Raw genomic sequence first — 27,660 nt, 5'->3', positions numbered from 1 at the left:
GCGAGGTCAGGAAGGGAAGAAGAGGGTAGGAATTATATTTCTTGTTTTGTATTCGAGTGTCTAAGTTATCAATTAATTTGACGTTTTTATTTTATAAAACTCGTCTTCTTTTCCTACAAATGCGCTTGCATTGATCCCATCTATGGAGCTAGAAAACAATAATAACAAATAAAAAAGTGATATTTTCTCACACCATTGGGAAACTTTATATATCAAAGGTGTCCTTTAGAACTAAAGGTAAAGTAATAAAGATACAATATTATCTACATACTTCTTTTTTTTTACCCTCTTTTTATTTCTTTGATTAATTGTTTTGTTCTTTTGTATCTTCGTTCACCAAAGGTGCAGCCAAGTTGGGTAATTCCTTTAATTCATTAGCAGAATATTGCCTTGATTCTGACTTTGTTAGTGTTGAGTAACTCTTGTTTTCTTCATCTATGCTTGTTTCTGTAATATCCGAAGGTGATGTAGCCTTGACAGATTCTCGAATACTATCATACCATTCTTCTTTTGTTTTTCCGTTCAAAAAGGCTACAATTTCTACTGTCATGTTGTCACAACCTACACCACTTGCCCCTGTGGCATCGGCCAAACAACTATCCATTAATTTCTCGCAAATCTCTTTTAGAGAAGCACGGTTGGCTATATGTTTTCGTACAAAGTTGACTACTTCTTGATTTGTCAAACAATCCCAAATACCGTCACAAGCCAACACCATAAATTCGTCCTTCTCGGTAAGTGTGTGTACTGTAATGTCTGGGTCAGCTATATGATGGACATAGGTGTAAGTCAAATGAAGTGGTTCATACTGTTTACTTTTTTACCTGTAACAGCTTGTTGTTCTGGTGGTAAATTGGATGCATTCTTGAATTCAAAATCACCCAAGGCTCTTGATAATGCCAAATTACCTGATTGTACATGTATCAATGACATCTATTCTCCTCTTCTTTGATCTTACCATTGACTCTTCCAAATTCAACATGTCCACCTGCTTTTTGTATTCTTTCTGTTTCTTTTGGATTACTTGGCTTATGATCTTGTGATAGAGCAATAGCAAGTCCATGAGCAGAAATAATTGCACGCGAATCACCAGCATTACTCACATACAGCACATTGTCTTTTGTCAATAAGGCCACAATTGCAGTACAGCCTGAAGCTTCATTTGCAAATTCAGGATCTAGTGTGTGTTTGTCAACAAAGAGAGAGAGAGAGACTTACACTAGACTGACGTTACCTTGTCGTAAATCAGAATCAATTTTAAGAAATCCCTTTCGAAGACTTTCTTTATAATTTCCATTTTTGAAATCGTCAGACTCAATGACGTTTTCTTTTAGTTTCTGACTAGTGTATTTAGCCACATTGGAGCCTAAAATAAAATAAAATTGAATAAAGGAATGTGATGAATACACATTACCTCCGTGACCATCAAAGACACCAAAAAAAGCAGCGCCGGTATCATTGTAATCTAAAATATGGGTATGTGCATCTTCCATGGCTATGCAAATAAAGTCAATAAAAGATTCTCTCTACACATGATTTTACTTATTCTCCAGCCTTGCATAGCAGAAGCACCATACATAAGGCGTTTATTTTCTCCTTCTGTTGAATGTTTTGTTGTTACAGGGGCAGAAAGTATTTGGCCCATATCGTTTCCTTTAAAAATAGTAAACACTTTAATATAAAAAGAAAAAGAGGAAAAAAGAGGAGAAAAAAAAAAGGAAAAAATAATAGCGTATAGTGTGTGAATCCCACATATTTGTTATGCATAATTCTGATGCAAGGGTCACAAAGCAAGAAGGGGGAAAATCATGAGGTCATTCTGACTAGTCTGTCAGTGATAATATGTTGCGCTTCATTCACCATTCGCTCTACAAGTTCTTGACAAGTAGGAATATCATCAATCAAGCCTAGTACTTGACCTGCTGTCCATACACCATCGTCTATGCCCGTCTTGAATACTTGTTTACCACGTACACCCGACACCAGGTCAGCAATACTGTTTATTAGCGACAAGTATATCTATCGTACTTACTCTTCAAATTTAACATTGGGGTCTTTTTCACGTAAATTCACTTGCATGGCTATTTCGTTTTTATAGATCCGTGCTGTGTTTCTAAATGGTCGATAGACCAACGTGGTCGATCTTTCATCCGCTTCCACCATTTTCTGTTTAATGAGAGGATGAACAGGTGCTTCTTGAGTACACATAAATCTAGATCCCATATTCACACCTTCTGCGCCCAACGCCAAAGCAGCAGCCAATCCACGTCCATCACCAATACCTCCTGAAGCAATAAACGGTATATCTAACACACGCGCTGATTTGGCCAATAAGATCAAAGCAGTAATATCATCTTCCCCTGGATGTCCCGCACATTCAAATCCATCCATTGAAACAGCATCCACGCCCAATCTTTGGGCAGTCAACGCATGTCGTACAGCCACACATTTATGGATCACTTTCATATTAGCTTGCTTGAACATCTTGATATACTCACCAGCTATTTTAAGATTACTAACTAAACTATGTACGATTGATACTTGCGGTTATTGCCTGCTGTTTCTACAATGCCTACACCTTCTTCAATAATGGCTTGTGCGTATTCTTTGTAAGGGGGTGGTCGAAGCGCAGGCAAGAACGTCAGGTTGACACCAAAGGGGTTGTCTGTCATGGTTCGACACCGTCTTATTTCTTTTGCAAGTGCTTCGGGGTAGGCTGAGTGAGTCCGGTCAGAATACCGAGTGCGCCTGCATTAGAAACAGCAGAAGCAAGCTCAGCAGTGCCGATATGTTGCATACCACCTAATTTAGCGTTAGACTATCACTTTTTTTTTCTCTCTCTCTCTCTCTCTATTTACCTTGAACAATAGGGTGTTGAATACCCAACAGTTTGGTGATTTTTGTAACAAGAACCATAAAGAAAAAAAGCAAAAAAAAAAAAAGTAAAAACAAAACAAAAACAAGCTGGAATTCAGTGTGCAGTTCCCACCACGGCCAAATGTTTAAGCGAAAGACAGATCAATATCTAAGCATTTAAACTTGTCTTTTTACTAAGGTGTCATGTATCCATTAGCTTGGGTAACACATGGTTATTTAACATTTTCGTATCCTAATTTTTATTTCTTTTTATTTCTTTCATGTCTTTTTATCCAACAGATACGATTGATTTACCAAACAAGCGAAATAAAGGGATCATTTCTCGAATGAAACGGTCTCTTTCAACCAATGGCAATAGACCGCATATACCAGTACCATTAAAGTAGCGTACAAAATAACAAAGCTGTGCATTCACACACACATATATATATATGATAGATTATCTTCTATGACTGTCCCTATTAGTGAGACGAGTCCATTCTCTACAACGCCTTCTACAGCCAGTCCTATGGATCGTAGTTTTAGTCCTATTCCAACACCCACCAAAAGTATATCCAACTTTTACCCAACACCCACCACACACCTTAGTTATGAGACCTTCAGTACTTCCAATCCCAATCTGTCTGTTCGTTCATTTGATAAAAGAGGCTCTCTTGTCATTGATTCTTCAAGTAATCAAGTAATTCGTGAACAACGTTGTTTTTATTCTCTCTCTCATTTTCTCTCTCTCTCTTAGATAACAAAAAGAAAAGCATGTTTGAAACAAGAGTAGAAAGAGACAAGCACCAGCTGGTTACTGGATATGCTCCTTCACCTGCCATGTATTGGTCTCGTCCAGATATGTTTGGTATGCGTCCACCGAAACTAAGAGCCCATGCAAGTGCAGAATACAATGGTAATATGTATGTTTTTGGTGGTACAAGCAAAACCTTGTGTTCGGATACACTGTATGTATTGGATTTAGGCAAGTATGTTGTAAATCAACACAACACATGTAAAAAGAGAAAAGCAACTTACGCTCAGGATCATAGATACCTTTACTTGGTCTGCGCCTCGTACGTATGGTACACCACCGCCTGCATGTCGTGCTCATTCTTTATTGGCACATCCCAAGAATGGCAAACTCTATTTGTTTGGTGGAGGAGATGGGCAACGCTATTATCATCATTTCTATATGTTGGATATAGAGACCATGACATGGTCATGTCCTAGAACAACAGGTCCAAAACCTTCAGAAAGAAGAGCGCATGCTGCTGTTATTTGGCAACAAGACATGTATGTGTTTGGTGGTGGGGATGGTGCTAAAGCACTCAATGATCTTCATAAACTAGACCTTGAGACATGGGTATGGTCTCCTGTTCAAACAACTGGTGATCAACCTGATTCAAGAGGATATCACACTGGCAATATGGTGGGCGATAAGCTTGTTGTGTTTGGTGGTAGTGATGGTAAAGAATGCTTTGGTGATATTCATGTCCTTGATCTGCCTACACGCGTATGGAAAATGGTTGATTTGGACCATACCATGCCGCGTTTATCGCATACAACCCTTCATGTAGGATCCTTTTTGTTTATACTTGCTGGACATGATGGAGCCAAATATTGTAATGAATTAGTGATGCTTAATTTAGGTAAGCCAAAAAAATCATATCAAAAAGACTAACTTCTTCTTCTTAGTCAATATGGCTTGGGAGACAAAGAAAGTGTATGGTCAGGCACCTACACCTCGCGGCTACCATACCAGTCTATTGTATGATAGTAGAATCTTCTTGTTTGGTGGGTTTGATGGCACAACATTGTCTGATGAAGTCTATGTATTGGACCTAAGTAGCTATGCTTATTTACCACAAATTCTTAATTTTTCAATTGATTCCTAAATAAACTCTCTCTCTTTTTTATATATACATATATATATATATATATGTTTCGCTTTGACTCTTTCAAGAAGAATACAGATGACCAAGGCTTTCTTCATCGTATGGCTCATTCTAAAATAGCTTCTATACCCATGCCAACTACTTCTTGGGGTATGTTGGCTTTAGCTCGCTTGCAAGATGATGAAGGTGAACTGGATGATGTCGTTCAACTCCTCTTGACCGATAAGGCTACACTGTTATTGCCTGTCTCTATCCCTTCTCATCCTTCAGCCTTGATCGACCGCGACTTTTTGTTGGATCATGTAGTCTATAAAGACCATCATCAAGTAGTGTCTTTGAGTGGCATTTATGGTGTCTTTGAAAAGTAAAGTATACGTTTATTTTTTATATCTCATCATCTACAGAGACCAATTCATTCTGTTGGGCCTATCAGACCCGCCTACGATGGATACCAGTAAAAAGTAGGTTCATATCTTATGGAAATGAATTTACTCATCGAGAGGAGAAACATAGTCTAGATATGTTTAGCTTAGACCCTGCTTCTGTTAAGACACCAGAACATCTTAAATACAATATTTTAGCGAGTCATGTTCAATTGCCCTTAAAACAAGACAAGCAAATCACTGTCATGTTGATTCAAAAGCCAGTCTCTAAAAAGGATGTGACAGAATGGCTCAGCAATAGATCTGTGGATCATAGTCCACACATAGAAGAGTAAGTAGGTCATGGTCTTTGTATGGCACTTACCTCGATTAGTTTTATTCAACAGTTTAAAAAGAACACACCTAGAACAAGAGAGGATGCTAGTACAAAACTACTTGATTTTATGGGTAGTTTACATTACCAAGATGAAGCCAAATTAGATAGCATTGAATCCTATCTCTGTACACAACTCTATGATCATTTATTTACACATCCTGATGGAGATGAAGCCATGCAAGATGAAGCACTAGAATCGCGTATAGCAGCATTAAATCTGTTAGACTTGGATTTGTCTCATTTAGGTGCCCCTATTCAACAAGAGCATATCCAGAGTGTACTTGAAGAAGCAGGCAGACAACTTCAACAACTCAATTCGTTATTAACTGCAAAAGAGAAACTAGATACACTTGTAAATACCCATCGTATTCTTGTTGAAGCAATTGAACAACCAGCATCAGCTGATGCTGATGTGTTATTGCCTGTGCTGATCTTTACCATTGTCAAGTCAAATCCAACTCATTTCTTGTCCAACCTTAAATTCATACAGCGATACAGAAGACCCAATGCATTGACAGGTCAAGCTGGCTATTGTCTGACAAATATGGTAAGATACTTCAATAGATTTTGTATTGATACCATTCAAAAAGATGGCTGCTGTTGCCTTTTTAGAGACAACCAATTTAGTAGGATTAGGACTTTCAGCTGATAAAGTGCTTAGGTTGACTAAATCGATAAATATTGGGTTTACTGACCGTTTGATAGTTTTGATTTACATGCTACAAAATCAAAAAATCAAAGTGGATTAAGACTCGTATCAGATGTAGTCGATAGTTCGTACCGTGTATTTGATGGCCTTGGTAAATTTTGGCAACGTAATGCACAAGAATCCTCTGTATTAGACAGAGTTCGTAAAGTAAGTGACACTCTGCCCTTAAAAGGCATTCATGAAGATCAAAAAAGAAACAAGGCAAGTCTCTACAGAAATACACAAAATATACTTACCATATGATAGGCAAAAGATGCTGCACCTATTCCTAAATTCCTGGCTATGAAATCTGTTGAAGAACTCAAGATTGGTGAAGTCACTGAACTCTTGGCTGATTATAAACGATTGGCAGCCATCATCAAACAGGCTGGATTAGCATAAACTGGTGTAGATTCAATAAATTTCTTTTTTTTTTTTTTTTTTTTTTTTTTTTAATTTTTATTATCGTTATGTCTGACAACGTAGCGATTGTTTTGCCCATCTTGAAGCGAGTGATAGATGAAGTTATGAATAACACAATAGATAGAGTACAAGACATGAATGATGATTCGCCTTTTGAACGATCATTGTGTGCTGCTTGGGATGTATGCACAGTACAAGACTATGCTTTGGCTATCCATAACACACAATTTCATCGAGTGCTATTAAAAGTAAGCGATCTTATGACTCTAGGGCGCTAATCAAGTTAGATTGTCACTACAACCACTAGACCAAGAACAAGGGAACTTGCTATGGGCACATTAGCCAACATGGCATGTCATTGGGACTGTGGCATAGGTCCTTCCTTATTAAATGATAGGGATATTTTGTTATTATGTCGGTCTATTCTTTGGAATGAAAATGATGCTCGAGTCTTGTTAGAGACAACAAGGTATACAGAAACAGTCATAGAAATAGCCTACTCAACCCATTAGACTCTTGAACACATTTCTATCGTGTTCGATTGATACAAGCCATCAGACAGTCATTGAGCATGATCATTTAACCGAATTTCTTTCACCAGTTCAAATGGCACCTTCTATCTTTCATCAATATACAGTCATTATATGCAACACACTCTATTCTGAACTGTTGCTGAAGAGTCTTGAAGTGACAACGCGTATTGTGGTCTATACAAATGCAATTACCAACAGTATCACAAGGCGTAGACAGCGAGCTGAAGAAACAGAAGTACTAGACAAATCAGACACACTTACACTGGTTAAATGGGGTGCTGAACGTCTAGAAGAAGAAGGAAGGGGTGTGGGTATTGGTATGGGGTTTCACCGTGGTATTGCTAAAAATGTCATGCATTTACTATGGGCCTTAATGGCTTATGGGATGGTCAGTATTCATGATTGTGGTAAGTTAATAAATGTTGTTTCTGTTGATAATAAAAATAATGATAGGTCCTGAAATGACGCATGGTCTAGGTCAATCCATGTCTCGTTTAGTGTCTTATATTCAAGAAGATGATCTTGATACAAGAACAGAAGATGAAGACATACAAAACTTGGCTCAAGCACTCAATACAAAACTATCCATGGCCAGTTAACATATATATATTATTTTATTTTATTTTATTATTATTATTATTATTGTAAATTTACACAATTGTATTATGTTCCTTTCTTCTACAAATAGATTCATCATCATCAGAGCGTTCAAAACCATTATGTAACAAGTAACCTTGAATGCTGTTCTTGTCAAGACGGACATTAACAGCCTTCTTAGAGGGAGCATCCACAGTAGAGATCATACCCATGCCTTGGTTATCGTCTTCTACCTTGAATAATTGAACACCTGTGTTTTCAGTCAGGAAATGGTCAATCTTGAGCAAAGAGTCAGCAGTGGTAGCATCATTGGGAGCAGAGGCAGTAGGGAACTTGGGAGTTGAGCTAGGCATATTTGTGATAATAATGAAAAAAAAAGCAAGCACAAGCCCTTGTTATTTATATACAATAGAAAAGAGTATATATGTGTCGACGAAATAATGCCGTCATATGGTACACTTTAGCCTTTGGGTGCTCTATTCTCCGACATTCATCAGAAACAAGCGATGGTTTCATCTTACAGAAAAAAAAAGAACTTTATTAATTGAGTACCATTCTAAATTAAGCAGAGGCAGAGGTGGTATCAGTGGTAGTTTCTGTGGTGGTAGCAGTATCAGTGGTAGTTTCTGTAGCGGTATCAGTGGTGGTTTCTGTAGCGGTATCAGTGGTGGTTTCTGTAGCAGAATCTGTAGTAGTTTCTGTGGTGGTTTCTGTAGTAACAGAAGGAGCTTCAGAACTAGAATCGGAAGCAGAAGAAGAGTCAGAGCTAGCAGAGGAAGAGTTAGAGCTAGCAGAAGAAGAGTCAGAGCTAGCAGAGGAAGAGTTAGAGCTAGCAGAGGAAGAGTTAGAGCTAGCAGAGGAAGAGCCAGAGCTAGCAGAGGAAGTATCTTCAGAATTAATGGCAGAAATAGAGGCAGCTACTTCACCCAAGTTGAAAATAGCACTTTTGAGACGGTCAATAATGGATTGTGGGTCACCAGATTCAAAAGACACTAAAAAAAAAAGTGTGTCAACTATGCGTCAATAAAGAAATCAACTTACAAATGTAAGAATTGGAAGTTGTTGTGACAACAGCAGAGTTAAGAAACAATGTGCTTGTGGAAGTAACAATAGCTTCAGGGACTTGGTCAATGAGTTGAAGTTGAGTTTGACCATTAATGACAACAGTACTGGTACCAATGATGGCACGCTTAAAGAGGCTATAAACATGTCAATTAGAGTTTCTTTTAAACTCTTTTCTTACTTGAAATGGCCAGCAGGGGTAGCAGAAACAAGGGCTGCAGAGGCAACAAGGGAAACAAGAGCAAACTTCATTGTATAATAAATTTTTCTTTTTATTTTTGATCCCATCTCTATGTCTTTTATATGTTTTGGAAGCATTCTTGAGAAGATAGAGTTAAAGTTCGTTAAATCTTTACGATTTACAATTCCTTATATTCATAAACTTTGTTTTCTTTAATCTGGAATGTTTTTTCTACTTTGGAGGGTTAAACAACACACAACGGTACAATTCAGCAACAACCCAACAGTTAAGACTATTACCAAGAAGGCGGTATTGTTGCTTTTGTGTCACATCATCAGGAAAGACAAGACGAGGCAAACATTGTGGAGGATAGAAAGGTTGTGCAGAAGAATTTGTTGTTTCATTCTTGGTCTTGTTCAACTGATAAGGCTCAATTGGGAAAGCATGTAAACGGGCAATTTCTGTAGGGGAAAGAAAGCGCAGCCCAAAAGTCAATAAGGAAGACATGTCGTCAAAATTATAGTCTGTAGAATCTAAATGTCTTGTTTGAACAAGAGATCCACTTGTTTGAAGATGATGAGATCCATACGCCTAGTTTATGTTAGACTCTCTCTCTCTCTATGCTAATGCTTTTTTTTTTTTACCTTGGTCACACAAGTTGTCGTTTTATCAGAGGGTCGTACGATATCTAAACGAAACTTGTAGAGCTTGGTAATGTATTGGTGGGGAACAAGTGTCTTTTTAGTAACATCTGGATTATCCGTCTCTAAAAACCAAGATAACTCAGGTATCGTAAATTCAGCAGGTTGTCCTGTAAAAGGCCAACTGGTGTGAATAGTGTTGTTTTTGAGATAGTCTGCGGGTTCTCTGTCGCTCTTTCTATGGGCTGTTAGATAATATCTCATTCTATGATTAGGAATCCCGAATTGCAAGGGAGTCAATAAACATTCATTGATTTCATAGCCTAGTTCGTCTAGTTGACGTACGAGTTTTTCTCTTGATTGAGAAATCTACGCTTGTTAACTCTTTTGATTGATCTGTGCTTGTATTACCTCGAAATTCTTGACATTTTCCAAGAAAATAAAAGTAGGGATCGTAGTCAATTGAGGTAAGAGATCAATCAGATGCAAAAGTCCTTGTGATCGAGCATCCTCCATATCTTTTCTATTGCCACCTTGAGTATAAGGTTGACAAGGTGGACTCAATAGCCAACAATCCGCCTTGTATTTTTCAATATCATTCACAGTCAGTCGATCAATCAATTTCTACATAAAATCAGACTATGTTCTCTATTGTTTGACGTTTTTACTTTAGAAGGCGTGATATGGAAGTTATGGGAATAGACTTTGTTAGCTACTACGTTGATATCAAAAGCACCCACGACGTCAGCATTGATCTCGGCGATCTTAAGTGCATAGTGCTGGTAAATTGTGTTATTGACTTTTTTTTCTTTTCTGTGATATTTTTGTCTATACCAAACCACCAATGCCACTAAAAAACTCCAAACAACGAGTAGGTTGTGTCATGATGAAATAACAAAGAGTTAAAAAAAGAAAGGGACTGTAAAAAAACGAAAGAAATTTTTTTCGGGTCTTTAATAGTCTGAATGTCACACAGCTTTTAGTTATGCAGAACACTTTTACCTATCTCTTTTGTAAAAATCAATATATTAAATACATACCTACTATGTAACTACTAAATAACGTTTGGTTCCATTTGGCACAGTACACACTTAATATGCTTCTTGATCCTCAATATGTGTCTTTTTCGAGCATCAAACTCATTATACAATCTCAAAACATAATCCGGATTTTCTATAAATATAAACCACCTTTCTTTTTGAATAAATTTCACAAAAGATTTTTTAGCATAAGAACACTAGTGGAGGATTGGTAGCCCGCTGTAGGCGCGACTGTCTAGCAAAATAAACAATCGTTTCCGCCTTCTAATTCTCTTCTTTTAAGTTTCCTATGTAAAAATATCACAAGTTTTGAGAAAGTCAAAAAATCGTCAATTTGCCTTTATGATCCCGGTAAAAGTTTATGTTTTTATTTGTATGGCTATGAAGACTGGGCCCTATAGGGCAAATGTCTAACCATCAGTTCAAAGAAAGAAAGGAGCAAAAAAAAACTATAAAGTTATAGAAGGTCCCATCAGTGAAATTTGGTTGAGCCTTACTTGCAGTGAGCCAGCCTCGAAAAATAAAATCAAAGGTCCACTGGTCGGCGAACATGCTCTCGCATATATTCTAAAGCACGGGCCAGTCATTGTTGGTGGATCTCCTTCGATTTTGTTGCACGCTCTTCGTCACTTGTCAAAGTTTCGAGAAGTTTGCTATCACGAAGGTGTTGAGGATCTAATGGATTAAAATCGTGGAGAGAATACCCGATATGAATGAGAACCGCAACGATTCCCTGTGCTGGGTAATGAATGTCCAAAATGCGGCTAGAAGCAGCGCCCAATTTGTGGAGCTTGTCACGCATCGTTGAAAGTCGATGTCTATATTTATCTGGAAGGTAGACATACTTAAATATAGGAGCATAGTTACCATTTTTATCGGAAAATGAGGGCGGATCATATGCAGCGGGTGCTGTGAATACTTTAGCGGCTGCTTGTCGCTGTTTTCCAATAGTCCTCTTGGGTTTTTTTGGAGGGGTTTTTTGTCTTGGACGCGGATTTAACAGAGAGCTCTTGAGCTTCCTTTGGTGTCGGATTTAGCTTCTGACCGGATGCGGCTACAGAGGCATAGTTTGAGGCTGGTGAGTCCAGCTCCCAATCCAAAGTAGCTAGTACTTCGGAGTTATCGAGAGCTGGGGTAGTAAGCATTTCAATATCTTGTTATGATTCTAAGGCTTGCTGCAATTGGGTCTCCAATTAACAAATTTTCATATTGGCGCTTGCTAGAGCAGCTTCCAATTGTTGGTTGTTACGCATAGGTTGTTCCAATTGGGAAGAGTGTCCCTGCTGCCTGTCAATTTGTGTAGAGAGCTTCATATGCTGATCGAATTGGGCAAAGTGTTTATCATTCTGTTCTAGTTTCATCTTAATTAAGTTCATCCATTATAATTGGTCTTGGTTGTTAAAGGTAGGCATTGATGCGGCATGATTCAGTTGAGAATTCACGCCTGAGGGTGTTTCCGGGGATGAATCTAGAGGAATTGAGTCAGGGACACCAGGAGTACCTAGGATGTTGGTAGTAACTTTAATCTTTAGTTTGAATGCTTTAATTTCTCTGGGCTTGATTTTATCTTCGTTTAAGAGCATATTAGATTTCGAGTGTTTTTGCTGGAAACTGGTTGGCTTTTGAGTATCAGTAGTATTCAAGTTATAAGTTTCTTATTTGGGTGAGGAGGAATGACACTTTTGTTAGCGATCGCAGGTAACAACTCGGAAGTTCTGACTTTAGGCTGATCCAACTTAGGTAGTGCGTTGTGATGAGTGTTGTTGCTGCTAGTGTTAAATGAGCTAATGTTACTTTTCTGTATGGTTTTGTCGTTTGTTGATGTTTGAATTCCCCTTTATGATACCTTTACAAATCTTCAATTTTCACTGTTTTGCGATTGATGATCGATAGAGGCAGTATTGATATAGCATATCTTAGTAAGAAATATTTCTCTAGGTTTACGAAATACATTCAAACCGTTTAGTTTGCAAAAGTACTATAGAAAAATGTACACTACAGCTCAAAAACAAAAAAAAACACGTTTTTGAATGATAGCTCAATATTTTACCAATAAGTATGCTACGTTCTTTACACCATTTGATGCGCCAACTTTTTATCTATTAACTTTGTTGATAAACTTTCTTGATAGCTCTTTGTTTTTGAACACTTTTAGTCAGCCATTTCTCTTTTTTTTTTTCAAAAAAAAATTGCGTTTATTGATTGAGCCGTGTACACTAAGAGTAATGGTCATAGTGAAGAGGCGGGTGCGATTGCGATAAAAGTAATAACAACCTGATATGGCATACAATAACTAAACTAAAATAATATAATATAATATAAAACAAAATAAGCTATATAGAATTTACAGGTTTGAATAGCATTGATCCTCTTCAATGGTCTGACGAACATTGGATCAGATGCATGCCAATATCGCTGCAGGTACAATTGGTGTCTTGTCAAAGATAGACCTCATGTGAGCAAGCCGAATTTAAGAGAGGGTGATAATGAGAATTTTGTATGGTTTGATTCCTTTCCATTGGCAGTACCAGATGTACGAGAAGTCCAGGGACAGAAGAGCCTCTTTGATATCAGAGATGGAGGTGGTAGGCCACAGGAACTCGAAGATAATTTCTTGCCATACCTTCTCTTTATATGGACAGTGAAAGAGCAGATGGTTAAATGAGTCATTTCTAGTCAAGCACACCGGGTAAAGAGGGGTCCGTCATTTCTCTTGAATTTCTAAATCCCTTCATTTTTTCGATTTTGGTTTTGACATGAGAATACTAATTTAAGCTGAGATTTTTTTTTTTGAGGGACACTTACACCAAGCTTTAAAGTATAATGGATAAAATCCTATTTGACAATACCATCCAATCCTATCTAAATATTAAAGCTATTTTAAGTGAATTTGTCTTTAAGTTTTGATATTTATTGTTATTTCTGACTTATTTTCAGTTTTTTATCTATTTCTTAATTACTTCATTTCATTAATTTCGATAAAGACTTTTTGTTCTTGCCCATTTCAATGCTAGTTTTTTTCTGTTAAAAGTCAATTGAATTACTATATACGTCTTTTTCATGTCATATGCTTGCACTTTTTTTTTTAGTGTCTCTGTCCCATACAGGTACTGTCATTCTTCTTTTCTATGCTATAAATGAATGCTATTGGTGTCTTGATGCCGACAGTATTCACATGAGTGTCCTTCAGGGATTCTTCGGAAATATACATTTAACATTGTAATTGCGATTTGTTTGATACATAAAAAATAAAAGAAAAAAAACTTCGGTTTTTACTACTTGTAATGCACTTGGACTTTTTTACTCCATTGTTTGTTTTGCCATCGTTTTTTATTGTATAGATTTGAATCAGGAAAGTGCACGAATACTTTCTCAAAATGAAACGGGGCTTTAACCAGATTTCCCTAAAAGAGTATGGGGTGACGTTTATTTGCCTTTTCCTAATTCAATAAAAAGGTAATTTTTTTTTTTTTTTTTTTTTTTTTTTGCTTTAAATCATAATCAATGTCGAGTTCAGAAACAAACATGAATCGTACTGCTATGATCTTCGGAGCCACAGGTAAATTGGCTATGATTGGAGTTTTTATTTATCTATTGTAGGTGCTGTGGGTAAACAGCTTTTGAAGGATGTGTTAGTGAATGGGAAATATACCAAAGTTATCTCGGTTGGTAGAAGATCTGTTGAATTAGAGCCCACTATTCCTCAAGATAAATTGGTAACATAAATGGTATCTTATGTATCTTATGGGCTTTTTTCTTAAAAAAAGGAACAAAAAACTGTTGACTTTGAAAACCTGGAGGCTGATCGAAGTATCTTTAAAGGTGTCTCGTAAGTAATTCTTATGAGCCAATTTCAATATTGAATGTGTATCGTTGCAGTGATGTGTACTGTTGTTTTGGTACGACGCGTGCAGATGCTGGTAGTGCCGAGAATTTTATCAAAATCGATCAAACCTATGTCTTGAATTCTGCAAAGATCATTGCTGAAGAAAACAAGCCCTCTGATTCCAAATTAGCACCTGTTCATTTTCTCTATTGTTCTTCTGCTGTAAATACGTTTTATCATGATTGAACCAATACTGATTCAATATCTGTATAGGGTTCCAACAAAGATTCCATGTTTTTGTATATCAAGACCAAAGGACAAACAGAAGAAGCACTGGCAGAAACAGGATTCGAGAAAGTGTCTATCTTTAATCCTGCCTTTTTAGAGACAGTCGAACCTCGTACACGCTTTAGAGCTATGGAACGTATTTCTTTTACTATTTTTCAACCCATCAATCGCATGTTTAACTTGCATCAGATTATTTCCGTAGCAACAGTTGGCAAGGCAATGCACAGAGTCGCTGAAGATGCCACGCTTAAGCCCAAAGATCCCAAGAACACCAAGACATCTGTTATTGGATCTTTGGTAGCTGCCTTTGCTAATTCGGATATTGAAGCTATCGGTAAACAAAATTAAATAAAACGTAATTTTTTTCTTTCTCTTTTTCCCTCCCTCCCTCCCTCCTTCTCTCTCTCTCCATCTAACACGATGAAAGACTTGGATCTACTTGCTGTAAACATAGGATTTCTGTCTTATATGTAGTTGGAACTAACACGCTATAGTTTACAGTTGAACTCGGTCAACTTTATGAAAAATCTAAAACAGCAGGCACTGTTTCCGTAACTATGAAGAGAAGTAAGTGAAACACGCCCGTCCTTAGTTAGGTTCTTTTCTGATGATGATGATATCTAGTGACAGGAAAACGTCTTATTAAAGCCTCAAAAGTCAAGAAAGAAATGCCTAAAGGGGGTGCAGCAGTTGTCAACAGTACTGAAGAGAAGGATGCCATTGAATACCCTTGCCTTGTACGTGCTGTATATAAAAAAAATAAGATTAGCACAATTGTAAAGTAGAGAAAGAAATAAGATGCATTTGTATTGAACTTGTTTTTGTTAGATTGCACCTGAGGATTTCGATCGATTCCAGAATGCTTATGGTACAATTATTAGAGCTTATATGGATACATTAAAGAAAAAGGACCGTTCAAAGAAAGTTAAGAAAGTGAATAAATAATAATATTAAAAAAGAGTAATTCAAATGCAGAATCCATGAAACTACTATCTGATTCAAATATCAATGAGAAGATAAAAATAAAAAAAAAAAGAGGTGATCATTGTTGAATAAAGTTTCGCTTGTTTTACTGGTCAGAGATAAAGAATCTGCGCTTAAATGACTGTATTGACGGTCAAGTGGGCTTAACCCTTTCTTGTTTGTCATGATGCGAAATACCTTTATGTGTTTAAACTTGTTGCATTACTCATTTAAAGGAAGATCTTACACCACATAAATCACATACGAGAAAAACTAAACTTAATCTTGAAAAGTGTAAATTGATTCAAAAAAGGAAAAATATACTTTAGTATTGTTTTCGCACGATTCCCTTTCTCAATATGCCGTGAGAAAAGAGCTTTTTTCTGTATTTTGTTCCAGAAAAATAAAAAAAAAAACTATTTTACCTCTTTCTTCTTTCTTGGGTTTATTGTAGCAATAAACCCATATATTTAAAAATGAAACTCCAGTAAATTCATCTCTGGTTGATTGGTAAATGAATGCAGAACATAATTGAGTCATGACTTTATATCCAATCAAATTGTAAAGAGAGAGCAGTAGAAATTTTTTTTTCTAAACCTTCTTTTTATGTATCCTTATTCTATTTCCCGTGTGAGAAATGATAGGCTGTATTACGTCAACTAATGCGTTTACACCAAAAAAAAAAGGAAGAAGAAGAGAGATAGAGGGTCCTTATCGGACCGGGATTCTAATTTAGATAAAGTTCTATGAAGAGCATATGACTAACTGACTAAATTTGGATACGCATTGAATGATTGGAGCGTAAATGAAATATACCCATTAAAAGCACTGCAATTTGAAACTTCGCTATGAACCAGTCAATTGTACATAAATGCAACCATTTTAGTTCATGTCTTCCCTCTTTCTTTTCTTTTTTATTAAATTTCCATCACTTTTTAATTTTTTAAAGAAAAGAAAAAATGACAATGGAATTACAAGATCTAGAGAAAAAGCAGGCAGGAGACTTTCAAGAAGGAAGTGTCACGTTTGATGCTTACAGTGGTAAATATTCGCCACTTTTTGAATTGAAGTTCTAAAAAAAATTTTATAAACAATAGAGGCAGAAATAGAATATTCCGAACAAGGCATTATTGATGTAAACCGTGATCATGCTGGTTCATCTTTCCTTGCTTATTTCAATGTCGTGTGTGTAGTAGCTGGTACTGGTACACTTGGTTTGCCTTACGCTTTAAGACAAGGTGAGTTCATTTTGACATACTATGTACTTAATATTAACATTTTATCTCTTTAGGTGGTTGGATTGGTATCTTTATCCTTTTCTTGGCATGGACTATGTCTGTTTACACTGGTATTATTCTTATTCGATGCTTATATGCCAACGGCAAACAACGTTTATCAAGTTACAAGGATGTTGCTAGAGCTTGCTTTGGTCGTGTTGGTGGCTGGATAACCTTCTTTTTCAACTCTTGGATCACATTGGGTGCTCCCGTCTTGTATATGGTCTTGGCAGGTTCTAATTTGAACGAGCTCTGTAAAGGCACTGTAGCTGAAATTGGCGCAGTAAAATGGAGCATTGTTTGTTCTGCCCTTGTCGCTATTCCCTTTATCGTTGTCAAATCTATGAAAGAAGTTGCTTTTATGTCTGCTCTAGGTGCCCTTGCTACTCTCATTGTCGTTTTCATTGTACTTGGTGTATCCATGGTTGACAAGCAAAGCAGTCCTCCTGCTCACCATGATTCTGTCATTTGGAGCGAGTTTCCTATTGCCTTAAGTACAATTTCTTTTAGCTTTGGTGGTAACCCTGTCTATCCTCATGTCGAAGCTAGTATGAAAAAGCCTAAACAATGGCCATTGGCTGTTGCCGGTGGTCTTTCTACTTGTGCTGCTTTGTATATCTTGACTGCTGTCCCTGGCTACTATGTTTATGGTGATCAAGTCAAGAGTCCTATTTACAGTTCTATCAGTGATGGTGTTCCTAAAATCATTGCTATCGTTGTCATGACCTTCCACGTCTTGACTGCTACTCCCATTTTGATTACCTCTTTTGCCTTGGATGCTGAAGAAATGCTTGGTATTACTGTCCAACGCTTTGGTGTCTGGAAAGAATTCGTGTTGCGCGCTATCCTCCGTATCTCGGTCATGGTCTTCGTTGCTGTTATCGGTGCTGTCATTCCTCACTTTGATGATTTGATGTCCTTGATTGGTTCATTTGCCAATTGTGGTTTGATCTTTATTTTCCCTGTTATCTTCTACTTCAAATTGACTGGTTTCCGTAACAAACCTATTTATGAAATTGCTTGGTGTTTCCTTATTCTCTTATTGGGTCTTGTGGGTCTCATTTTCGGTACAATTAGTTCTATTGAACAATTGATCAAGGATTTCCAATCTTAAGTACTATTAGAAAAGCTATTTTTTTGTACATATATATCTCTCTTTTCTGTACATGTATTTTCATTATTGACTTATACTGTAGCACAAATAAAGTTATAGTAGCTATACCCGAAAATTAGCCCAGTTTTTTGCCATTCGAATTCATAATTCAAAAGCCTTTTAATATACTTAAACACGCTCAGTCCTTTGTAGATGATTTGTTGAGATATTTGCTTTAATATAGTTTAGTGCTTGGTAGTACCGCCTTTGGCATCAATCACAGCTTGGTATTGGTTGGTCATATTATGTAGTAGTATGAATGTAATGAGAAGATAGTGGTATTCAACTACCTCCTAAAATTTGTGTCAACATTTTACATACACTGGTTCATGTCTGTTACTGATCTATCTCCCTTTTATTCTCTGCTCTTTCTTATAATATAATGTAAATAACAATATAAATATCTCATGCTCTGCTTAATTTCTAGAATCTAATAAAGTGTAGTAGCTATACCATTTTCAAAAAAATTGAATTGGACTCCCCTTTTTTTATTTTTATTTTTTATGCACGTTGTCGATGCATTCAAATATGATTTACCACAGGAATTTCAAGTCTACACCTTCTTTTGAAGTGACTGTATCTCTTGTTTGATCAGATACATAGGCACTTAACGTTCGTCGCCAATGAATTGTGTGTTGTTCACTGTCTCCAAAGATATAAGCCTTTCCTTCCAACCCCTCATCGCTTTCCAATCGAACAAATTCAGTAAGGATAGCACTACTTCTGTTGAACTGAAGCATGATACCCGTCTTTCTTGAAAGCCCAACAGATTCGCAATCGTCTAACGATGGTTTGGCTACTGCCATTAATGGTGCTAAGGGGATAATGCTCAATGGTTCTTTTGTATCCTATGTCCATATTGAATGAATATGCATTCCCGCACAATATGCGTACCTTAAAAGAGAAATCATATAAAGCAAGCTGATGTTCTTCCTTAACAACCCAATATCGCTTCCATGTCTACGCATATCAGTATAAATAAAACAGATGCAAATCGCTTGTCTTTACCGGATGCCCTCTTCCTCTCGTATAAATAGTCAAATAATCTCCCTGTTGACAATGCTGTTGTGAAGTAATCAATTCTTTAGGGTTAGAAACAATATCTTCCTCAACACTTTCATAAGACAAAGCAGAATGTTGACTGGTTGTATATGACCAAGGAAATCGATGAACAACAGCCGGTAAGATCTCTTCCACTTTGATATCAATCAACAATTCTATATTAAGCCAACGGTTAAACGACTTGTCTACTGGTTTGGTGAGTCGGAATCGAGAAACGCCTTGATCTAACACATCCATCTTGTTTTCAAAATTCAAACAAATGTATCCTGCAATAGGCAGTTTAGTCTCCTTTTCTGTCTTGTCGTTGGTAAGTGGCCAAATGCCCATCTTGGCTAAACCGTCTCGAAAAATGGTGTTCGTATGACGTGCAGCCACCACAAAATTGAGTGAAAAAGGTTCTTGTATTTCACTAAAAAAAAGGCTTTGAGGAAAACAAGCCATTGTCTATTTACTTACAATACGAGTGCTTCATCATAAGGCCTATCGGCACTTGCATTCTTTTCTATTTTTCGCAATACACCTCTCTTGGTTGCCATTGTCACATTGTTTAACTGAACATGTAGCTCATAATCACAATCTACGCATGAATTCAATACAGACCCTACAATCATCAAACTATCCTACCTCGAGTAGAAGCTAAATTAATAATCTGCATCACTAAATTAAATACATGAATCTCTCTTTCTCTTTTTTAAGCTCTAAACCTTACCTCTACAATACATAATGCGTTTTGGTGCAATAAACTTTCTCTTGTTGACGCTATACTTGGTTTTCTTTTCAGGGGATGCTTTGAGCTTTAATTGATTTCTATATAAACATAAAATTGAATACAACATTTTCTTCATAAAGCGCTTACTTGATAAAGGCACAATGATCTGAATCTGTACCATAGATGATATCATTGGATAATTGTGGAGGTTTTTCTTTTTCTTGTGGCCGTTTACCAGTGGTGAGATGATTCAAGTTATGGCCATAGCTTTGTGTCAATCGTAACAAGACATTTTCAGAAGCACTATGGTATTTCTGTGACACATACAATCCTAAACTTTGTACCTGAGGAGACGCAAGTAACTTTTGACCAGCTAAACCTAACCAAGTAGCAGCGCGCTTTAATTGAATTTGCCCCTTGGACGCTGCACGCGTCATTTTGATAGCTGCATGTCTTTTAAAATAACTTGTCCTGCTTTGTAATTCAAGACTAGTACTACTATAGCTACTATGGCTAGATGCTTCCTTTTGTTGTTTGGTGAGAGGCAAAGGAGGTAGGGGTCTATCATCAAAGCTTGTGTCTACAACACTACTAAGATTAGGACATGTTTGGCTTAGTTCCTGCAGCCAATCCAATTCAGTTGTATCTTGTTCAGAAAAAGACGAAATAGATAAAGAAGGAGTCGACAAACTATCATCATTATCATCAGGAGTAATAAGTTGTTCTTGTTGTTTCAACATGTTTATAAACGCTTTTTGAATAACAACTGCATTGATTTTGGATGCCTTTTTTTGATGTACAGTAGGCGTCTTTTTCTCTGCAAGTGGGCGAAGGGGAGCAATACGTTTACCATAACGCTGCGACCTGAGTCGAGTCCAGGTGCTTTTTTCTGTTCTTTGTTGATACATGTTTAAAGAATGAGAGGGGAAAAAGAAAACAGCCCATCATTCTTATGATGACACTTTATAGCAGTAATTCTCCGAAAATACATTCCTTTGTATGCCCTTTTTTTGAAAAAGTTTATTTTGAGAGATTGTCAAAGGAGTTTATGTGTGTATTAATACATTCATGCTTTATATGAGAGCGACAAGTATAAATGAGCTAAAAACAATAAGAATAATGAAAAGGTAATGAAGAGATTATTTAGAGATAGTGTTATGTTGTGGATCACAGACGATTTCGACTGCTTTCACATATGCAGTGATAGGCTCAGGATGTTGATTCCACTATGAATTTGTCAGTTGTGTCCTTATAAGTATAACTTACATCAATAGGACCGCGGGCCCATCTTGCAGTTCCTCCAGCACTACTACCGTCCCAAAGACCAATAGAGACACGCCTATGACGAAGTTAAAGAAGAGCGGAAAGATCTTACTTGGACTTACGCAGGATTGGTAGGATATTCATGAACATTACCGTGCTTGGCATTCTTTTTAGTGCTACTCTTGTTTAGTGTTCGAATGGGATCACCATTGATGGACCATACAATTTTCTCTGGAGACCTACAAATGTATCAGCATACATGTCAAGTCAATGGAATTTTACCATTCTATTGTGTAGGTATAGAAATCGTCATAGGCATTACCACCTGGAGGATTTGTTGTCTTGCCATTTTCTCCATAAACAATATGTGGTCCGTAAAAGTAATTTGTACTATTAAAATAGGAGAGGATAAATTATTTGATCGTGAAACATAGGCTCTACTCACGTCACTTGTTCATTGGGTCCGGCTAAAAATTCAAAATCAATTTCATCTCCATTATCGGCGTACAGAATGACTGCAGTGACAGCGCCAGGGACACCAGCAGATTTGATCGTCGCAGATAGTTTTCCGTATTGCATCCAGGTGGTTGCATTAAATGTAAAACCATCACCAATAGCTGAGTTATACGCAAGTTCTGAAAAAGAATAAGTTTCACAATAATTTTTTTTGGCCTACTTACTTTCGTTGGTGCCTTCCTCGGTATATGTCTTGCGGCTCACTTTTCCTTTGGGACGCATTAGTTTCATAGCAAGGCCTTCCGAACTGAATCCATGGTTTTCTGAACCACTGACCAACACCCAATCTTCAATGGACTGTGACTTAGCAAAATCGTATTTTTTATTGGTACATGAAGGTTTTTCGGCCGCTTGAATGCTTGTCAAATAAGCGAATAAGAATACACTTGTCAGTAGAAAAGATGTCAACATATTAAAGTTATTTAGAGAAACAAAAAAAAAAAAAAAAAAAAAGAAAATTGAAGCAACTATCTTCATATTTATATTTAAATTCTACAAGGGGAGATATGATATGAAAGGAGTTGTATGAAATGCTGTTTTTGTATAAAAGACAGAGGACAGGGAGAGTTTAGGAGTTTAGGAGAAGTGGAGGGGAAACCAAAGGAGGCAAAGTTGAATAATTGCACTTTAAAAGAGATGTCAGTAATGAAGCTTTCTTTTTAATTTCAATCATATCTACAGTCTTTTCTCTTTTTCTTTTAATGTATTGTTTACAGATATAGTTTATTTATAATCAAATAGTCTATTCTTGATCGACTTCAGGAACAGCCCAGTAGCTACCAACAACAGGAATTTTGCTCAAGATATCCTTCTTGATCAAAGGAACATCAGAGCCCAAGAGAACGACAGCAGTACCAGCAGCAGCACCCCAGGTGGCAAGGTTAGGAGCACTATAATATGAAAAAAGAGTTAAATAAAGGTTCAAATTAATCCACAAATTGAGCTCATATTTACACTCTAACGAACTTTTCGGGTGTAATAAAAGAGAAGTGAGGAGAGGAAACAATTCTAGAGACAGGCATCTTTCAATATAACAATCAAAAAGAGAAAAAAAGAGGAAAGAAATTCAAAAAAATATACAGCAGGCCCTTTTTCGTAAAAGATGACGTCTGTTCTGGATTTGAATACGATGATTATTTATTTTGCCCTGTTTCAATCACGGATTTGTTTAATTGAACGATTTGTAAAGGATCATTAGGACCATATCTTGATCTCCTTGAAGGCATTGTTTTTGCTCTTTTTACTCTTTGATCCTTTTGTGATATTGTTGGGGAATTCAATGCTTCTTGTAATGACTTGGGAGGATTAGGAGTGGAAGGCTTATTAGGTGTACTGTAGGTATTAATTGTGTTGTAATGAACGGGTTGGCTGTTGTGACGGTGTGGTGGAGGTGGTGGTGAGGAAGAGGATGAGGAAGATAAAGAAGAAGAAGTAGATTGGCTTTCAGCTGGAACATCTTGTTTCTTTTCTTCTTCCTTCAACACTGTAAACCAAGAAGAACGAGGCATCCTAAAGCAATGTTGATGTTCTATTAAGAATTGAACAACTCTTTGTGAACTTTTGTATTGAGCTGGAATCATGGCATGTTCAGGATTTAGTAATATACCAGGTGTAAAAACAGAAGCCAAATTAAATGTATCCATTTTTGTGATCTGTACATTCTGACTGAACAAGGACAATAGATCTAAAAGATAAAACAATAAATATTGGTGATGTTCAGGTAACTGTTCAATCAGGCTTTGAAACCGAGCCACTTTTTCTTGTTCTGTTGCCGTGTCTGACGAAATAACATCACGAAAGGGCTGATAGAGCTTATGTACGATCACAGGTTCGGGTAAATAGTTGAGAAAACGACGCAAGACATTGGCAGCATCATGCACTGAATATCCTTTCCAATCTAACTGTCTTCCATAGTCTGGCGCAGTGTTGAATATCTGTTGAAGTTGACCAATTCGCTTTGCACTAATTCAATATGAATAGAAGTATAAATAAGAAAGTCTTGATTTACCTGCCGCTCATGCGAAACACACCCTCTGTATAAAGGCCTAAAATAGAGTGTGAGATTTTTTTTTTTTTGGCTTTTATCAAAATCCACCTTGGTCCTTGAGAAAAGAACCACATTTTGCAACAATGACAGGTATAAAACCAACATATTGGATGTCATTATCTACATAAGCAATAGCAGCGCGAGCACATCGTAAGCTTTCCTCCAATGGAACACCAAATATTTGGTCGTCTAACAAAGATAAGTTTTTTATTTTCTTTTTCTTTTTGATTTACCTTGTTTTTGAGAGACAGGTTTATTACTGTTTGAATTGTGCGTGACTTTTTTCCACCAACTTTTTATTGGTGTATCTTTATTAGTTTCAATGTCCATTCTAGAAATAAGGAAAGGAAAAAAGAAAAAGAGAAAAAAAGGAAAGAGGAAAAAAAAACTTTCTTACGTGTGTGTGATTGTTGAAAAGAGAGTGAATGAACAAATGGGTGTGTGTAAAAATAGTAAACTAAAAAAAGTAAGCGGAATCTCAATGATGCCTAAAATAAAGCAAATTGCTATCCTCTCTTCTTTAACGAAACACAATGACCAGAATAATAAATAAAAGTTCCAGACCTCTTTGATGACAAGGTTTTCATTTATTATAATTCATACCCCTCCAAAGGAATATGCAAAATGCATTCTACACAATGAAATGCATATAAACAATGTCCTTTTTACTTGTGCAACTTGTTGTTTTACACCAATGATTAACTAGGGAAATATGGTTTACATCAAGCATGTAAGGGTCTTTTGCTTTCAAATTCTTTTGAAATCAAGAAAAGCGTGCACAACATAAGTATGCGTTGATTGAAAGCAAAAAAAAAAAAAAAAAAAAAAAAAAAAAAAAAAAAAAAAAAAAACCTATCTTTTTTTGTTCAGCATAGATCATGATTCATTTCACTGGATGCCAGCAATAAGATTTCCACAAGTTTGTGTCGTATGACTCTTAAAAGCTGTGAAACACACGTTCATCTCATTGTCTCTTAAACAATTGGCATATTCTAAGATGACCAATATACTTGTCATTGTTGTAAGTAAGTATATAATTCTGTTTTATTAAGCAAGTATATCGTTGTGCAACTAAATAAAAATAGTGTAACTAGTACAAATAACCCCTAGATATCAGGAATGAATAAGCATAGTTCAACAACAATAACTCACTTACCTTCGATCTTCATCTTCAATAGGTGTAGGAGGATCAGCAAATGGGTCATCATCTTCTTCAGGCTCATTCCTTTTAGAGATTTGCATATCTTCTAGATTTAACGCAAGCTTGTTGGGTGGTGGAGGTGGTGGAGCACGAATGGCTTTAGGTGGTTCTTGGTACTCAAGACGATGTGTTGCTAGCACTTGTTGATTTTGCAACCAAGCAGCTGGAATCTGGCCTACTAACATGATATCGTACATATCTAATGCTTTCAAAAGTTCCTCATTGGTAGCCAACAAAGTACCTATCCATTCTTCATCCTCCACTAAACGTGCATAGCGCACAATGCGTTTTTTGGATTCTTCACATTTATCATGGTATTCTTGCAATCGCTTATCGTGTTGAAGTTCAATTTCCCATCGATCTTCTGATGTATTGATGAGTTTCAATGCATTGACCAAGTTGTTTAAATTACTGTTGGCAACAGCAATTTCCTCCAAGATTCTGGGTTTAGCTTTTTCAAAGTTAAATACACGAGTCGTATTAGTGCCAGGTCGACTGGTAGATGCTGCTGAGCTATGGCTACGAGGTTTTGTCTGCTTTGCTGTTGGTTTAGGAGAAGAAGGGATAGTGGCAGCAGGGGCAGGAGGAGGAAAGGATCGACGTCTTTCTTCTCTAGTAGGTGAAGGAGAACGGCGGCGAGGAGGTGATGGAATAGGCGATGTGACAAGTGCTCTTGATGGTGTAATTGGTGTGGTAGGCGATTTCATTTGTGGAGAAGTAGGCGTGCCGTCACTGCCAGTACTTACTTTCGGACGAGGAGGAGGCTGTGCACGCAATCAGGATTGGTATCATATAATAAAAAAACGATACTTACAGCACGTCTTCCACTTCTACCCAATTCATATAACTCTCCAACGGCTCTCATACCAGGTTCATTTTTGTACTTAACAGCCCATGCACCTAAAAGAGAAACGAGTTCTTTTTTCACTGCAGAATTTTCACTCTAAGCACAACATAAGCAATCTTTTTTTTTGTGCATATCGACTTACAGGTGAGGTTAAAATCAATTCAAATCGTTCCTTCATTTTTTCATTCGCAAGAAATTGTCCTAGATTTCTGTGTCAGATAGATCTTTTTATAATCCTCTTTTGCCATTGACTTACTATGGAATTGTTGGTTGCTGTTTTCCATCAATAATTTAAGAACCTAATCGCAAATCAATACAAAGAAGTTAACATTTAAAGCTTACTTCTAATACGCGCAACTTTTGCTGAGTTCCGCCATGCTTGAGCTTCTTTCGTACTGTTTCAATAGCTTCTCTCGGTCCGTTTTCTTGCATTTGAATAGACTCTGTAAGTTGCTGTAAGAGGTACCAGTCAACTTCCTCGAGATTGGAAAGTCTCTCTAAACAACACAAAAAAAGTCAGCATGCTAAAGCGGCATAAACAAAAAGACAGACCAATATAAAGTGAGATAGAAGTCTTTTGAATATCGTCGCCAAAGATACCCATTTTTTTCTCTCAATAAAAAAAGAAAGAAGAAAGGATAAAAAAAGATTATCTTGAAAATGATGTCAATGAAAATAATAATGTGATACGAAAAAAAGTTTGATTCAAATTCAGTGAGTAACCAAGCGATGATTATGATTTGGTTAGTTCTTGAGATTAAGATAGTCTCTTTTTTTTTTTAGAATGGAGAGACAAGTATAGAGATTGTTTTCCGAGAGAAATATAACTGATATATGAGCAAACTGCCTATAGAAATGTTTATCTTTAAAGGGAATTGTGTTCATTACGGTCATCGAAAACTTTAAAAGCCTTCCCAGGCCAAAAGTGTGATACACATTATGTTTATGCAAGCGTTAATATCACACCAGAAAAGGAGTCGTTTTTTGCATATTTTTGCTCAAAAGTCCCTCAAAAACACCTAAGATTCATTCCATGTAGCTGCTTTCTGTTAAAGTATTCATAGAAGAACATATTCATGTAAAAAGTAGCAACTTTTAAAAAAAGTCGAAAAATGGTCGTTTGGCCATATATAATACCCTTTTGATTTTCTTAATTTTCCCAAATTCGCAATTTATGGATGCTACAATAACTTTCTATTATGATATATATTGGTAAAAAATATTCCTCTGAGGTTATGAATTATGCTCAAAATGTTGGATTTGAAAAAGTATTATTAAAGCTGTACGCCAGAATCACAAAACGTAAAAATGGTTTTTCAAGAACCATTCAAAATTCGAGTAAGCGACATACTACTTTTCTTATATTATTAGATTTTCCTGCTCAAGCTCTATTACTTTTGTCATAACTATTTCTTAATAATTCTTTGTTTTTGTGTAATTCTAGTCCATTTTTTTTATTTTTTATTTTTTAAAATGTGTTTATTGATTGAACCGCGTACACTAAGAGTAATAGTCAAAGTGAAGAGACGGGTGCAATTAAAATGAAAGTTAATAAAATAAAACGAAATATACTAAACAAAATAAACTAAACTAAAATAAAATATATAGAAAGAAAAAAAAAGTTACATGATTGAATGGCATTGATCCTCTTCAATAGTCTTTTGTTTTAAATTCAAGAATTCAGAAAAATTAAGCATATTCAAAGTCCGCACAAGGTTAAAATTTTGGCGATTCTTAACCACATCATAAAGCATTTAGTAATGAAATAAAACATTTTGACATAAAATACATGAATTAAGAGTTTATTTTCTATCATAGAAACATATGAAG

The 27,660-nt window shown here is 36.5% G+C and overlaps 17 protein-coding genes across 17 annotated transcripts; 6 read left to right on the top strand and 11 right to left on the bottom strand.

Annotated features, from left to right (window-relative positions):
* Positions 1–304: 304 nt before the first annotated feature.
* On the bottom strand, positions 305–1,645 carry B0P05DRAFT_462520 (phosphatase 2C-like domain-containing protein; the record flags this gene model as incomplete). Its single annotated transcript, XM_051574121.1, is given in 6 exon segments — positions 305–765; positions 825–908; positions 959–1,213; positions 1,226–1,366; positions 1,415–1,495; positions 1,543–1,645. 6 exon segments carry the CDS (start codon positions 1,643–1,645, stop codon positions 305–307), a joined length of 1,125 nt encoding a protein of 374 aa, XP_051438717.1.
* Positions 1,646–1,691: 46 nt separating this feature from the next.
* Positions 1,692–2,916, bottom strand: B0P05DRAFT_525482 (2-nitropropane dioxygenase; the record flags this gene model as incomplete). Its single annotated transcript, XM_051576323.1, has 5 exons — positions 1,692–1,996; positions 2,033–2,501; positions 2,546–2,716; positions 2,740–2,802; positions 2,859–2,916. The coding sequence occupies 5 exons, from the start codon at positions 2,914–2,916 to the stop codon at positions 1,807–1,809; spliced, it is 951 nt and encodes a 316-aa protein (XP_051438716.1). The 3' UTR covers positions 1,692–1,806.
* A 222-nt stretch (positions 2,917–3,138) lies between these two features.
* B0P05DRAFT_525475 (galactose oxidase) lies at positions 3,139–4,883 on the top strand. The gene is made up of 3 exons (XM_051576322.1): positions 3,139–3,841; positions 3,909–4,508; positions 4,555–4,883. Exons 1-3 carry the CDS (start codon positions 3,631–3,633, stop codon positions 4,752–4,754), a joined length of 1,011 nt encoding a protein of 336 aa, XP_051438715.1. The 5' UTR covers positions 3,139–3,630; the 3' UTR covers positions 4,755–4,883.
* A 1,220-nt stretch (positions 4,884–6,103) lies between these two features.
* On the top strand, positions 6,104–6,603 carry B0P05DRAFT_577171 (uncharacterized protein; the record flags this gene model as incomplete). The annotated part of the gene is made up of 3 exons (XM_051581763.1): positions 6,104–6,198; positions 6,219–6,369; positions 6,469–6,603. 3 exons carry the CDS (start codon positions 6,104–6,106, stop codon positions 6,601–6,603), a joined length of 381 nt encoding a protein of 126 aa, XP_051438714.1.
* A 66-nt stretch (positions 6,604–6,669) lies between these two features.
* Positions 6,670–7,862, top strand: B0P05DRAFT_525461 (uncharacterized protein). Its single transcript, XM_051576321.1, has 3 exons — positions 6,670–7,093; positions 7,137–7,564; positions 7,611–7,862. Exons 1-3 carry the CDS (start codon positions 6,954–6,956, stop codon positions 7,754–7,756), a joined length of 714 nt encoding a protein of 237 aa, XP_051438713.1. The 5' UTR covers positions 6,670–6,953; the 3' UTR covers positions 7,757–7,862.
* Positions 7,863–8,334: 472 nt separating this feature from the next.
* On the bottom strand, positions 8,335–9,068 carry B0P05DRAFT_525457 (uncharacterized protein; the record flags this gene model as incomplete). The annotated part of the gene is made up of 3 exons (XM_051576320.1): positions 8,335–8,513; positions 8,535–8,953; positions 8,998–9,068. The coding sequence occupies 2 exons, from the start codon at positions 9,066–9,068 to the stop codon at positions 8,764–8,766; spliced, it is 261 nt and encodes an 86-aa protein (XP_051438712.1). The 3' UTR covers positions 8,335–8,513; positions 8,535–8,763.
* B0P05DRAFT_525452 (S-adenosyl-L-methionine-dependent methyltransferase) lies at positions 9,069–10,554 on the bottom strand. Its single transcript, XM_051576319.1, has 5 exons — positions 10,473–10,554; positions 10,307–10,417; positions 10,050–10,262; positions 9,642–10,007; positions 9,069–9,588 (listed from the first exon to the last, which is right to left on the bottom strand). Exons 1-5 carry the CDS (start codon positions 10,521–10,523, stop codon positions 9,229–9,231), a joined length of 1,101 nt encoding a protein of 366 aa, XP_051438711.1. The 5' UTR covers positions 10,524–10,554; the 3' UTR covers positions 9,069–9,228.
* A 707-nt stretch (positions 10,555–11,261) lies between these two features.
* Positions 11,262–11,519, bottom strand: B0P05DRAFT_462542 (uncharacterized protein; the record flags this gene model as incomplete). The annotated part of the gene is made up of 1 exon (XM_051574122.1): positions 11,262–11,519. A coding segment is annotated over one exon (258 nt), but the record flags the coding sequence as incomplete, so codon positions are not given.
* Positions 11,520–14,142: 2,623 nt separating this feature from the next.
* Positions 14,143–15,182, top strand: B0P05DRAFT_525448 (uncharacterized protein). Its single transcript, XM_051576318.1, has 5 exons — positions 14,143–14,237; positions 14,279–14,394; positions 14,446–14,507; positions 14,558–14,726; positions 14,778–15,182. Exons 1-5 carry the CDS (start codon positions 14,183–14,185, stop codon positions 15,138–15,140), a joined length of 765 nt encoding a protein of 254 aa, XP_051438709.1. The 5' UTR covers positions 14,143–14,182; the 3' UTR covers positions 15,141–15,182.
* On the top strand, positions 15,183–15,825 carry B0P05DRAFT_634137 (signal recognition particle, SRP9/SRP14 subunit). Its single transcript, XM_051583540.1, has 4 exons — positions 15,183–15,236; positions 15,287–15,359; positions 15,417–15,568; positions 15,621–15,825. The coding sequence occupies exons 1-4, from the start codon at positions 15,213–15,215 to the stop codon at positions 15,735–15,737; spliced, it is 366 nt and encodes a 121-aa protein (XP_051438708.1). The 5' UTR covers positions 15,183–15,212; the 3' UTR covers positions 15,738–15,825.
* A 786-nt stretch (positions 15,826–16,611) lies between these two features.
* B0P05DRAFT_525438 (transmembrane amino acid transporter protein-domain-containing protein) lies at positions 16,612–18,284 on the top strand. Its single transcript, XM_051576317.1, has 3 exons — positions 16,612–16,796; positions 16,853–16,993; positions 17,047–18,284. The coding sequence occupies exons 1-3, from the start codon at positions 16,715–16,717 to the stop codon at positions 18,144–18,146; spliced, it is 1,323 nt and encodes a 440-aa protein (XP_051438707.1). The 5' UTR covers positions 16,612–16,714; the 3' UTR covers positions 18,147–18,284.
* A 305-nt stretch (positions 18,285–18,589) lies between these two features.
* B0P05DRAFT_525436 (uncharacterized protein) lies at positions 18,590–20,882 on the bottom strand. Its single transcript, XM_051576316.1, has 7 exons — positions 20,104–20,882; positions 19,957–20,054; positions 19,872–19,904; positions 19,704–19,824; positions 19,194–19,656; positions 19,080–19,145; positions 18,590–19,033 (listed from the first exon to the last, which is right to left on the bottom strand). Exons 1-7 carry the CDS (start codon positions 20,862–20,864, stop codon positions 18,719–18,721), a joined length of 1,857 nt encoding a protein of 618 aa, XP_051438706.1. The 5' UTR covers positions 20,865–20,882; the 3' UTR covers positions 18,590–18,718.
* B0P05DRAFT_525433 (concanavalin A-like lectin/glucanase domain-containing protein) lies at positions 20,875–22,153 on the bottom strand. The gene is made up of 6 exons (XM_051576315.1): positions 21,900–22,153; positions 21,665–21,854; positions 21,502–21,609; positions 21,342–21,458; positions 21,223–21,295; positions 20,875–21,182 (listed from the first exon to the last, which is right to left on the bottom strand). The coding sequence occupies exons 1-6, from the start codon at positions 22,144–22,146 to the stop codon at positions 21,096–21,098; spliced, it is 822 nt and encodes a 273-aa protein (XP_051438705.1). The 5' UTR covers positions 22,147–22,153; the 3' UTR covers positions 20,875–21,095.
* Positions 22,154–22,477: 324 nt separating this feature from the next.
* On the bottom strand, positions 22,478–22,757 carry B0P05DRAFT_577167 (ubiquinol-cytochrome-c reductase complex subunit-domain-containing protein; the record flags this gene model as incomplete). Its single annotated transcript, XM_051581762.1, has 2 exons — positions 22,478–22,625; positions 22,690–22,757. 2 exons carry the CDS (start codon positions 22,755–22,757, stop codon positions 22,478–22,480), a joined length of 216 nt encoding a protein of 71 aa, XP_051438704.1.
* Positions 22,758–22,868: 111 nt separating this feature from the next.
* B0P05DRAFT_462469 (Rho GTPase activation protein) lies at positions 22,869–24,112 on the bottom strand (the record flags this gene model as incomplete). The annotated part of the gene is made up of 5 exons (XM_051574120.1): positions 22,869–23,054; positions 23,190–23,697; positions 23,744–23,780; positions 23,831–23,996; positions 24,032–24,112. 5 exons carry the CDS (start codon positions 24,110–24,112, stop codon positions 22,869–22,871), a joined length of 978 nt encoding a protein of 325 aa, XP_051438703.1.
* Positions 24,113–24,799: 687 nt separating this feature from the next.
* Positions 24,800–26,518, bottom strand: B0P05DRAFT_525413 (uncharacterized protein). The gene is made up of 6 exons (XM_051576314.1): positions 26,383–26,518; positions 26,087–26,327; positions 25,973–26,031; positions 25,798–25,926; positions 24,939–25,747; positions 24,800–24,888 (listed from the first exon to the last, which is right to left on the bottom strand). The coding sequence occupies exons 2-6, from the start codon at positions 26,112–26,114 to the stop codon at positions 24,873–24,875; spliced, it is 1,041 nt and encodes a 346-aa protein (XP_051438702.1). The 5' UTR covers positions 26,115–26,327; positions 26,383–26,518; the 3' UTR covers positions 24,800–24,872.
* B0P05DRAFT_221119 (uncharacterized protein) lies at positions 25,998–26,518 on the bottom strand. The gene is made up of 3 exons (XM_051573259.1): positions 26,383–26,518; positions 26,087–26,327; positions 25,998–26,031 (listed from the first exon to the last, which is right to left on the bottom strand). The coding sequence occupies exons 1-2, from the start codon at positions 26,432–26,434 to the stop codon at positions 26,155–26,157; spliced, it is 225 nt and encodes a 74-aa protein (XP_051438701.1). The 5' UTR covers positions 26,435–26,518; the 3' UTR covers positions 25,998–26,031; positions 26,087–26,154.
* Positions 26,519–27,660: the final 1,142 nt, after the last annotated feature.

This window comes from Gilbertella persicaria (genome assembly GCF_025201335.1).
Source record: "Gilbertella persicaria strain CBS 190.32 chromosome Unknown B0P05scaffold_4, whole genome shotgun sequence".
NCBI classification, from domain to species: domain Eukaryota; kingdom Fungi; phylum Mucoromycota; class Mucoromycetes; order Mucorales; family Choanephoraceae; genus Gilbertella; species Gilbertella persicaria.
This window is presented reverse-complemented; position numbering and strand designations above follow the sequence as displayed.